The 11384-nt window shown below is 42.9% G+C and overlaps 1 protein-coding gene across 2 annotated transcripts in view; it reads right to left on the bottom strand.

The window, feature by feature from the left end:
* Positions 1-8221, bottom strand: part of MALT1 (MALT1 paracaspase) — an 81219-nt gene extending 72998 nt beyond the window's left edge. For both annotated transcript variants that reach the window (XM_024236039.3, XM_054538020.2), the window contains exon 1: positions 7805-8221. In XM_024236039.3, the coding sequence (XP_024091807.1) occupies positions 7805-8013 (209 nt within the window). In that variant the 5' untranslated portion in view covers positions 8014-8221. The remainder of the gene's footprint in view (positions 1-7804) is intronic.
* Between the last annotated feature and the right edge of the window lie 3163 nt (positions 8222-11384).

The raw sequence follows: 11384 nt of genomic DNA, 5'->3' as shown, positions 1-11384 counted from the left end.
AGGCAGAGATTGCAGTGAGCTAAGATCATGCCACTGTACTCCAGCCTGGGCGACAGATCGAGACTCTGCCTTAAAAAAAAGAAAGCAAAAAACCAAAGTACTTCTAAGTACCTAGAAATATCCTATTGCAGGGACCACGGCCTGTGGGCCAAATGTGTTCAGCTACCTGATTTCTGTAAATAAAGTTTCATTGGAGCACAGCTACACTCATTCATTCACATATTTACAAATGTCTATGGCAGCTCTCCTGATACAACAGCAGAGCTGAATACCTGGCTGCAAAGCCAAAAATATTTACCACTGGGCCCTCTATGGAAATAGTTTGCTAACCCTTCCTTTAAAGAATGTCTTATTGTCCTTTTGTTAAAACTATTCTTTTAAAAATACCAGTATTTAACATACATATACAATTTTCTTTTCCATGTTATTGTGTGCAGTAGTGGCATACGAGATTAGAAAGACAGGTTAAGATCAGATCATAGAAGGCCATGAAGAATGGAACAATGATATGAATTGTAATCATTTTATAGAAGGGGAAAGTACAAGTATTAAACATTCAAGGGGAGACAAAAGAATCAAGAAAAAACCGAGCAATCAACGACACAAAAACTTTCCCAAAGAAACATAATCAACAACAGCCAACCGAAGTGTTTAGATAATCTGCATGATATACTGTAGAATTCACACCTCATCCATCTTTGCAGATCCTGCTCCTTTTCCTGCCAATTTGAATTACAGTCCCATATTAACTCTAGCTTCTCTACAAGGTCCTCCTAGACCACACCAGTCCACCAAACACACTTTATAGACACAGTCTCCTAACTGCACTTATTTTATAGACAACTGTTCTTCTAAATGGCCAGCAAGTATATATTTTAGATATTCTGGGCCATACAGTCTCTATCACACATTCTTCTTTGTTGTTTTTTGTTTTGTTTTACAATTCATAAATACAAAAACCAGTCTTAGATCATGGGCTATATGAAATAGGTAGCAGCCTGGATTTGGGCCTTAAGCAGTCATGTGCAGACTTGTTTCATGTTTTATCTCACATAATTTCACCTTAGAACTGTGAGCTTTTCTTCATGAGCAGGAAGAAAAGCTGCTTTATCCAACTAGATTATAGGAAACTCCTTGAAAACAGAAACCCCATCATATTAAACATATATGTGTGTGTATACACACACACACAGACATAAAATCCCTCAATACCTAAAATTCTGTCTTGTCCATATTAATTAGGCATTAATGAATTTCAATCATAATTGTCAAGGCTGAAAGCCTGAATAGATGCAAGGGGCGAAACATAATAGTGCTAGGGTGTGACAGAATCAAGGTTAGCAAACTATTTTATTGCTTGAAATATTAATCCTCATTCATTTTGAGTAGTCTTATGAAGATGCTGTCATAGCATTTATACTGTTACCCAAGATTTAAAATTCAGTGATAATGTTGATTATTTCATATGGAAAAAATGTATACAATCAAATTAATTTCATTAGTAATATTATCTACCTCATAGGGTTGTTAGAATTAAATAGCTAATCCATGTAAGAAGTGCTTAACACAGTGCTTGGCAAGTAACAGACATTCAATAAAGGTTAGCTCTTATTATGCAATAAGAATATGGGGATATTAAAAGAATATTAAAGCTAATTTCTTAACTATGCTTATTTCTGAAACAATTTTAGCTTTTCCTTAAACATTTTTTTGAGTAACTATTATCTTGGTAACCTGAAAATGTCCTCTTAGGCCTCCTGTGATCACTATATTTACTAGGTATTCTTTTCTAAGCATCCTAGTTCAATTTTATTATATTCAATATGCCATTCTTGTTAAATGTGAATCATCATATCACAGGTCAACCAGTCTCAAATTTTGGACTGTAGACCAATGGCAGCACAATCTGCAGTCCAAGGTAAAATGATAAAAATAAGGACAACAAAGCTGTCTTTTATTCTAAAATTGTCATTTCTATTTTTAGGTGTTAAAGTGTTCTTTCTTTTAAGAAACAATGGTGACTATGATGACAGAAAACATAAAAAAGTGAAGCTGCCTGTTAGTGCTCTTATTTTGTGAAATTTTATTTTACTAGTTTCTGAAATGCCCAAGTAAAAGAACCTGATTAGAAACAATACAAGGATTACTAATTTTGTAAATAATTAGAATGAGATTTGTAAAAATAGGGATGCTGTATGCTAAATATAATTTTTATGATTCAGAAGTTTACCAGGATCTGATAAATGAAATTAAGAAGCCATCTCATCAAATGCAACCAAATGATGCTTTAATTAATGTCTATATTGATATAGAGAAAGTTAAAAACACTTGGCTTTCCTTCCCCCCAAAAGAACAAAGATCAAATTGAACTATAGATGATTTCTCTTCCATTACAAGAGGCACAGGAGAAAAAGAAGACTCTGTATCTCTCTTTGTTTTACTGATTTTCCGTATGGGCACTGGCTTTCAGCTAAGATGATGCTTATACATACCTAACTTTTCTTTCTTTCCTTTTTAAGTTACATTCCTGTAAGAGTGTGCTTTGAAGTAGTTTCTGAAAGTCCTAATTTAGAATTTTTGATTTAATTTAAAAACTGCTTTATTACTGAAACAAATGTACTTTGCTTTTTAAAAATATCTCTATTTTTATCTTTAAAAAATATATAATCAAATAGAATGTATTATACACCCTTTAGGGGACAAACCATAATGCTGTTTTTAGGTTCTTCTGCTTCTCCTCTTGGTACATTTACTATTTGGAATCTTTATTCATTAATTTGATCTATTTATCAATCACCTAAAATAAGCCACCATTTTTTCCAGGTGTTGAGGATACAGCAGCAAACAAAACAAAATTCTGTATCTTCCTGGATCTTTCATTCTAGAGAAGTACACACATAAATTTAAATAAACACAGAGATATCTTTTTGTGTATGTATCCAACCAACCAATAGTCATAAGTGTTGTGGTGGGAACGCAAGTAGACAGGTAACACTGAGCAGATGTAGGAGGTAATTTTAAATACTATGATCAGAGAAGAGCTCAGTGAGGTGAACAAGTCATGTGGTTACCTGTGGAGACCATCTCAGCCTGAGTAGGCAGCAAGTACAAAGACTACTGTGTCCAAAGGAAGGCAAGAAAGCACATGTGACCAGAGTGGAGAGGGATGGAGATAAGAAGATATCAGGTTGAAGAGTGAACTGGTAGCTAATGAGATGGTAGCTTTTACTGAGATGGAAAGGCAATAGGAGAGTTGGCATTTTTTTTTAATGGGGTCTCTCTATGTTGCTCAGGCTGGTTTTGAAGTCCTAGGCGTAAGTAATCCTCCCACCCTGGCCTCCCAAAGTGCTGGGATTACAGGTGTGAGGCCACCACGCCCGGCCACAATGGGAGAGTTTTGAGTAGAGGAGGAATGAGACCTGATGTGATGTTTTCAAAGAATCATTCTTACTGCTATATTGATAACAGACTGGGGTGGGAGCAAAGCAAAAGAGGGAGAAGTTAAGTGGCTACTGGAATAATCTAGCTGAGAGACAACGTGGCTTGGCCCAGTGTGCCTGCAGTGGATGTTGGATTCTACATATATATAGTGAAGGTACAGCAGGCAGGATGGGCTGACAAAAAGGATTTGTGTGTAAAAGCGGAGTCAGGAATGACTTTGAAATTTTTGGCCTGAACAACCAGAGGGTGCAGAAACTGAAAGAAAGAGGTTTATAAGGGAAGATGTGTTAAATTTTGGACATGTTATATTTAAGACGTGTCTTAGTCATTCAAGAGAAGATGGCAAACAAGTGTTTACATACATGAATCTAGGAGTTCAAACCAGAGAAATGGGCTAGAAATAGAAATTAGGAGTAATCAACCCAAATAAATGTAAAGTCATGGGACTGAAGGATAAGACCAAGAGGGCGCGAAGGAAACTTTTTTAGTTTATTTGTTTTAGAGACAAGGTCTTCTCTGTCGACCATGCTGGAGGTTAACAATACCTAAATCAATAAAATTCTGTCTTGTCCATATTAATTATTCATAAATGAATGATTACTGAATGAATTTCAATCATAATTGTTGAGGCTCACTGCAGCCTCGAACTCCTGGGCTCAAACAATCCCATCTCAGCCTGCAGAGTAGCTGGGACTACAGGCCTGTGCCACTATGTGTGGCTAATTTTTTGTGTTTTTTTTTGTAGAAACAGGGTCTCAGTATGTTTCCCAGGCTGGGAGGAAACCTTTTGTTAGAGCCTTTTACACGTTCTCATTCCTATAACAAACTGCATGAGAGCAGGATTTCTGCATCTGAAAGTGCACCTTCTACTCAGCAGGTATGCAATGACTGACTGTTTTTCCATGGTCCAGGTTCCACAGCCCCATTTCTAAGCTCCCTACTTAACAGAATTTTAGGCAGCATTTAGAACCTCCTGTAAGGTCTGCCATCCTTAGGGATCAGATGTTCCATGCCACCAAAGAATTTACATAGCTTGGGCAAGACCCTCAGAGTCTGTGTCTATCTACACTAACAGCAAAGGGTGTCCAGGTCAGTCTTGAATGGAATCAGGGCCAGGTTTGACTATAGTGCATTCCCAAATGTACATGGTTGTGGGGAACTAAGCTATCAACAAGGATTTACTCTGAGTCATCAGCAATGAAAACATTTACAATTATTCCTAATCTCTTGTAGACAGTTTGAATGGGCTCTTTTCTTGTGGTTTACTTATTTGTATTATTAAATTTTCACCCAGTTTGAGGAAAGATGTAAAGTGTCAGAAAAAAAAGTGAAGAGAAGAAAAAGAAACAGAATGGGCAACATTTCGAGATTTTAGGGCTGCAGATCCAGTGACTGAAGAAAGCACTTCACAGTCTCGTGGGACTTGTCACCCACACGGACTAGACACTCACACTATAATTCCCGTATTTGGCACCGGAGAAAAAATACCTTTAGAACCTTCCAGTATCACAGCTCTTCTCCCATCAGCAGAAACCACTTTACAATAACTTTTTTGTCTTAAATAGAGTAAGCACCCCCAGCTGACCCTGCTTCACTGTCCAGCCCCCAAGTTCCCAGTGCTGTTTTTTGAAAAAAGTCCGTTTAATTCTTCTGATCTCAATAGGGATGAGCTTAACGTTCCCAAATTCTCCAACCCTTCTCACCCCAACCAACCTCCTCAAAACTAACCTATACCATCTTGAAAGACAGGTGAAACTCATCTGCCTCTCATCAGACTTCCCAACCCAAATTCTCAGATTCCACAACTGCATGCCCTTTGTGCTTGCCACCTCTTGTTAGGCAACTGTCCCCTTCTCTCTGTGTGACTCCACAGAAAAGTGGCCTCGAATATTTCCTTTAGTTCCCCCGAACAAAGCTAAGACCATTTTGTAGCCTTTAACAAAAACTGACTGAAGGCAGGTGAGGAAAACACGACATCCAACATCAAGTATCTGCGGCTTTTGGATTCCAGCAGCCACGCTTCTTCCCTGGCAGGGCCTTGCTGACTTTCTTCTCCCTCCTTCACGGCCATGTAGGAGTCCTCCATACCCGGCTTTCTTCAGGAAGCCCAGAACCTTCCCTAACCAGAGTACTCGTTAACACCGTAATACTCTGGAGATCTGCCCCCAAAGACAATTTTTTATATTATGGTAAGTCCAGAAATTCAAAAATTTATGTACCTAGCATAACGATATTTTGTTGTTGTTGTTGTTTTTTTTTTGCATATCCAAAACCCCAACGTGTTTTTCCTAGAACAGAAAAAAATTATGCCACTTCTCTGCTAGGCCTTGCTAGTTATTCCCTCCTCACATCATTACTCCTTTGCACAAGCAATAATCCCAAGTTACTATTATCCTTTGCCTCAATCCCAAACTCTGAAACTAGAGTTGTCAGGAGGGTTTAAGAAAACTATGTGGCCAGGCAGGGTAGCTCATGCCTGTAATCCCAGTACTTTGGAAGACTAAGGCAGCTGGATCACCTTAGGTCAAGACCAGCCTGGCTAACACAGCAAAACCCCGTCTTTACTAAAAATACAAAAAAAATTAGCGGGCTGTGGTGGCGCACGCCTGTAATCCCAGCTACTCAGGAGGCTGAGGCAGGAGAATTGCTTGAACCTGGGAGGCGGAGGTTGTAGTGAGCCACGAGCACACCACTGCACTCCAGCCTGGGCGACAGAGCAAGACTCCATCTCGGGGAAAAAAAAAAAAAGATAATGCAAAAATAAGAAGAATAAAAAAGAAGAATGAAGCAGCAGCAGCAGCATGTAAACATTTAGTACATTTTATGGTACATACCATGTTCTCAATAAATGATAAAAATCCATTATCATTCATACCCAACACAGCATTTAATATGTTATTGTAAAGGTCCCCAAATAATAGTCCATTACTGGATAAACACTTATGATTAGGAATTGAATATTTGTTAGTTTTTTATCTTCTAAAATTTCTAGCAAATAATAAGCACTTAATAAATACCATTTTGAATGAATGACTTTCCTCTCATCAAGTATTTACTAACCTCTACACATAACAGAATATTGAGACAGTTTCTGTTCTTAAGGCATTTATAAAGATGTGTACAAATAATTATACTGTAAGACAAATCTTGGTCATTTGAGAAGTTCAAAAAACTGCTAAGGGGTTCAAAGGCAAGCCAAAGTTACAACAATGGTATAAAGTAATGGTTCTAAGTGGGGTCTGGGAACCCCTAGTGCAGTTCCTGAGATCCTTTCGCGGGGTCCACAAGGTCAAAAAGATTTTTCATAATAATATTAAGACTTTATTTAGCTTTTTCATTCATTCTTTCAGGAGTGGACACTGCAGTTTCCAGTGTTCTGTAATCTGCAATAGTGCGACAGACTGAATGCAGAAGCACATAAACGAATCCGGCTCTGTGATTAAGCCAAGACATTAAAGAGATCTTCAAAATGAAAACCAATGCCACTTCTCTAATAGACTTTTTTGTTCTGGAAAATTTGTTTTTCCACGAAAGTATTATTTATGTTACCATATAATGGGTTATTCTTTTTAAATAAATTAATATTTTTAAAATGTCTTAACTTTAATTTCAAAGGTGGTAACTATCAGTATGTATTACATGTATGTATTATCTCTAACCCACATAAGAGCTCTCTGGGGTCCTCAATAATTCTTAAGAGGGTAAAGGAGTCTCGAGACCAAAACTTCAGGAACCCTAATACAGCCATTCCAAACCTAACAAGGAAAATAGTTTTACTTCGAGTTTCATGTTCATGGTGAAGTCAAGAAGAGAACGTGGCAACCTGGTTTGATGGAGGGAGATGATCAGTTCGGCGTCAGTCTTTCCCAATACCTTGCAAAATGTTCATGAATTCCTGCACCCCACCCTCTGCATTCATCGCCTCGCCTGCGCTTCTTCCCAGCCTTCCTTAGGTCTCCCAGGGCAGTGTCCACATCCCTTTCTTTTGCATTTTAAGTCCTCTGGATGACTGCCCCATCCTAGGGGTCTCCTGACAGCTTTCCTTCTCTCACTATCCTCCGGGGTCAACCTCGACCTCTCCCTTTCACCCAGGGGCGGGGGTGGAGGTAGAACAGGGAGCGAGGCAGCCGCTGGGCCACTTTTGCCTCCACCTTCCAGAGCCCTGGGCCCCGCTCTCAAACCCCAGGCATTCCGGAAAGCTGCTGGGTTCCGCTCCGCCTCAATGACCGAAGTCCTCCCCACCTCCGCTCACTCACGCCGGCGGCCCCCGCCGCGCTCAGCCCCGCCGACGGCGCCCCCACCTCCCCACCGCAGCCCACCTCGCTCGGCCCGCGCGCCCGGCCTGCCGCGGCCCCGAGCTCACCTGAGGCGGAGGCGCCCGCGACTCCCCGCCAGCTCCGCCAGTCTCCGCCAGCCCCGGCCCTCGGGCGCCTGGTCCAGGCGCTCGCTAAGCCTCCGCAGCAGCGGCTCCCGCAGGCGGTTGAGGGTCGCGCCGGCCGGAGGCGCGAGCAGCGGCCCCGTGGGGGCGGCCGAGGGCGGCAGGGCCTGTAGCGGGTCCCCCAACAGCGACATGGCCCTCGCCGGCAACCCTGGACTGCCGGGGTTCCCGCCCGCCCCGTCACGGGCCTCGGCCCCGGGGCACCTTCCGCTCGCCTCCGAGCCGCGGAGGCAGGGGCGGAAGAACAAATCTGGCAGCGCGGCACGGCCCTCAGAGGAGGAAGCTCCGCTCCCCGCCCCAACTAGACAGGTTTGCCGAGGAGAGCCGGGCCGGCTGGCCGCGCCAGCCGCGCAAAGGGGCGGGGCACCTGGGGGGCGGGGCACGGAGCCTCGAGGGGCGGGACCTTGGGCCTCGAGGGGCGGGGCGGGGCGGGGCTGCCTACTGCGTGCGTGCGGCTGCGCGCCTCCCTCGCCCTCCCCCGCGGTCCCGGGCTGGCCGTGGCGCGCGCTTCAAACCCAGGAGGTGAGGAGGCCTTCCCGAGCAGGAAAGGACGGGTGGGTGCAGCTGGAGGAGGAAGCGGTGGAGGAGGAAGCGGTGGAGGAGCTACGCCCCGGCAGCTCCTCTACGGCGGGGAAGCCTGCGGCGTCTGGGCTTCCCGAGACCGTGGGAGGAGGCCTGCGTACTCACGCCAGAGAGCGGGCATGCGGTTCTCAGTCGCCGGCTCCAGGCCGCAGTCCCCGGCGGGCGCTCTCCCCTGACTCAGGGACTTTGATGTGCCCGGCGACACACCAGCATCCTGCAGTGGGCAACCTCAACGGACGCTTCCTCGTTTTAGAGTTAGATGTGTATGGCATTGCTAGAGGGAAGTAGTGCTGGAGATCCGGATACTTGAGTTGGAATTGGCCAAAATCTTTGCCTAGACTTTTAAAAAATTACTACTTTGCAGACTGAGCTGTGGCATATTTAAGGCTAATCAGATCTTGGAAATGATTGTTTTTAGCGGGAATCATCGGTTTACACCGCGTCAGACTGCCGCCCGCAATCTCCGTCATCAAAGCAGGCAACTCTGTAGAGGATGCCTTTCCCTGGAATGATCCGGAATGGACGACACCTGAGCTCTCTCTGCCAATCTTAGCAACATCCAAGGCCATTATCCCTTTGAAAACTATGGCTTCGTTTGGGACAAAAAGGAAGTAACTTACGAAATGTGACCAGTCAGGTAGTTCCCTACACAAGGCTTCCTGGCCCAATTTCTGTTGCCATTAGCTTTTCATCACCCAAGGCCGCAGGATTTTCTGACCAATAATTTGGATACCTATATTCTTATACATGTTGGCGAGGAAGGTGCGCCATACAGTCTCCACCACATTCTAGCACAAGCAGTCATTAAACTTCACTCTAGCATAAGTTAAGAATTCAGACTGCAGTGAGATGGCTAAGAGCATGAAAGATCTGCTCGATTCAAGTGTTAGGAGCTTGAATAAGTTTCTTAATTTCTCTGCCTCATCTATTAACATAGGACTGACAATACAATTTATATAGAGTTGTTGCCAGAATTAAAGGAGTTGATGTATGTGAAGCACTTAACTCGGTAACTGGCACATCGTAGATAACTCAATAAATGCTATTACCCTTACACATACAAGTGCCGTTTCATACTCAGTTTGACTTGGCAAGCCTTTCCCAACCACTTCAGGTGCCTTCCTGTTTTGTCCTCAATCACTGTACAAATATTTTCTGAGGATCTATTACCTGCAAGTGCCAATTATGGAAATAAAATCTTCTAGTCTTTACTGGAATCCTGCCTTTTAATTTAAATTCAACAGGGGTCTTCTAAATTTAGACTTCTTAGAAAAGTCTGCCATGTACGAAGTGTTGCTTATGCAACCTCTCGTGTGCATATGAGTTAAATGGGTGCCAGTGTTACTTACTCTTAGCCAATATAGCTCAGCTGGGCACTGTTTTGACCTCGAGTTGTACCCCCCGACCCTGGCTTCCCAAGTGACTGCCTCCCTCGTTTTACCCTACTCCCAACCTTTCTTTCCACCTAGCAATTTTATACCCTATCCAGTCACTACCCGCCACCCTCCATCCTCTACCCAAACTGACATTACATTTTTTGACTGGTCTTTTTCTCTCCTCAACCAAATGTTAATATTTCTATGACATAATTTCACTCCTGTGGTTCTCTTATGGGCATAATGGTATAGTAGAATGTGACCTTTAAAGTTAGTCCTGAATTGGAAACTTGATGTTGCTGCCACTTACTAGTCTAGTGGTGGAACTTAGGTGATCTACTTAACCTCTCTGAGCTTCAGTTTCCACACCTGTAAAAAGTGGAAAATAATAGTACCTAATAGTGTTATGTAGTGTCAGGGAGAAGTATGTGCATTGTATATTAGTACTCTTAAAATTGCTACATCAATTTTGGGAACAACATAAATAGTAATTCAGCTTCCTCTTCTATATTAACCATTATGTTTATATAAAGATAGAAAAATTGGGGGTAAAGATCTGGCTTTTAAATGTCCCTTAAAAGTTCATGCATGTCTATAGATATTAGCCTTGGGAGTTATTCCTCATTAGTTCAAAGTGAAATAGATCTTTGTAAATCCAGACATTGGCAGGAAGCTTGTGGTTTCAATATATGGAACTCCATTGATGTAATCTTCAAAGCACTCATAGGTCTGGAAACTGACTCATAGGATTTTTTTTCCTTTACACAGTTTAACTATAGATGGTACTCCAACTAAAAAAAAAAAAAATGCCAGAATGATATATTATTTCACAGTTGGACAGGGTTTAAAAGACTCAGTGCAGGAGAAAACCTGCTGGTCCTTGGATCTGTATACAATGGAGGGAAAGGAAGCAGGAGTTATGTGGCTTAAATGGCATTCATGGCCTGGCGTGGTGGCTCACGCCTGTAATCCCAACACTTTGGGAGGCTGAGGCGGGCGGATCACGAGGTCAGGAGTTTGAGACCAGCCTGGCCAACATGGTGAAACCCCGTCTCTACTAAAGGTACACACAAAAAAATTAGCCAGGCGTGGTGGCGCACGCCTGTATTCCCAGCTACTTGGGAGGCTGAGGCAGGAGAATCGCTTGAACCCAGGAGGCAGAGGTTGCAGTGAGCCGAGATCGTGCCACTGCAGTCCAGTGTGGGCGACAGGGCGAGACTCTGTCTTAAAAAAAAAAAAAAAAAAAAAAAAGGCATTCATTGTCTCTCCTATCCCTTATTCCATGCTCAGCCCACTTTGTGACCTCTCTGACTCAGCCTCTGTAGGGGCCACTCAGGTGACCCAGAGACACAGGCTCAGCACATCCCCTGCAGCCCATTCTTGCCACCATCTTCCAAAGGATTAGGGAAATTTTCTCATTTCAATTTCAACTTTGTAATAGTAGCTAAGCATCATACTAGTATTCCACACCCTTCCTTCATGATGAATCATCCAGACCTAAATATTTGATCCTGACCATGGAAAGTCTACACCTACTTGTCTAAATT

This window comes from Pongo abelii, chromosome 17 (assembly GCF_028885655.2).
Source record: "Pongo abelii isolate AG06213 chromosome 17, NHGRI_mPonAbe1-v2.0_pri, whole genome shotgun sequence".
In the NCBI taxonomy this organism is placed as follows: domain Eukaryota; kingdom Metazoa; phylum Chordata; class Mammalia; order Primates; family Hominidae; genus Pongo; species Pongo abelii.
The sequence above is the reverse complement of the archived record's forward strand: the minus strand, read 5'-3'. Positions and strand labels throughout refer to the sequence as shown.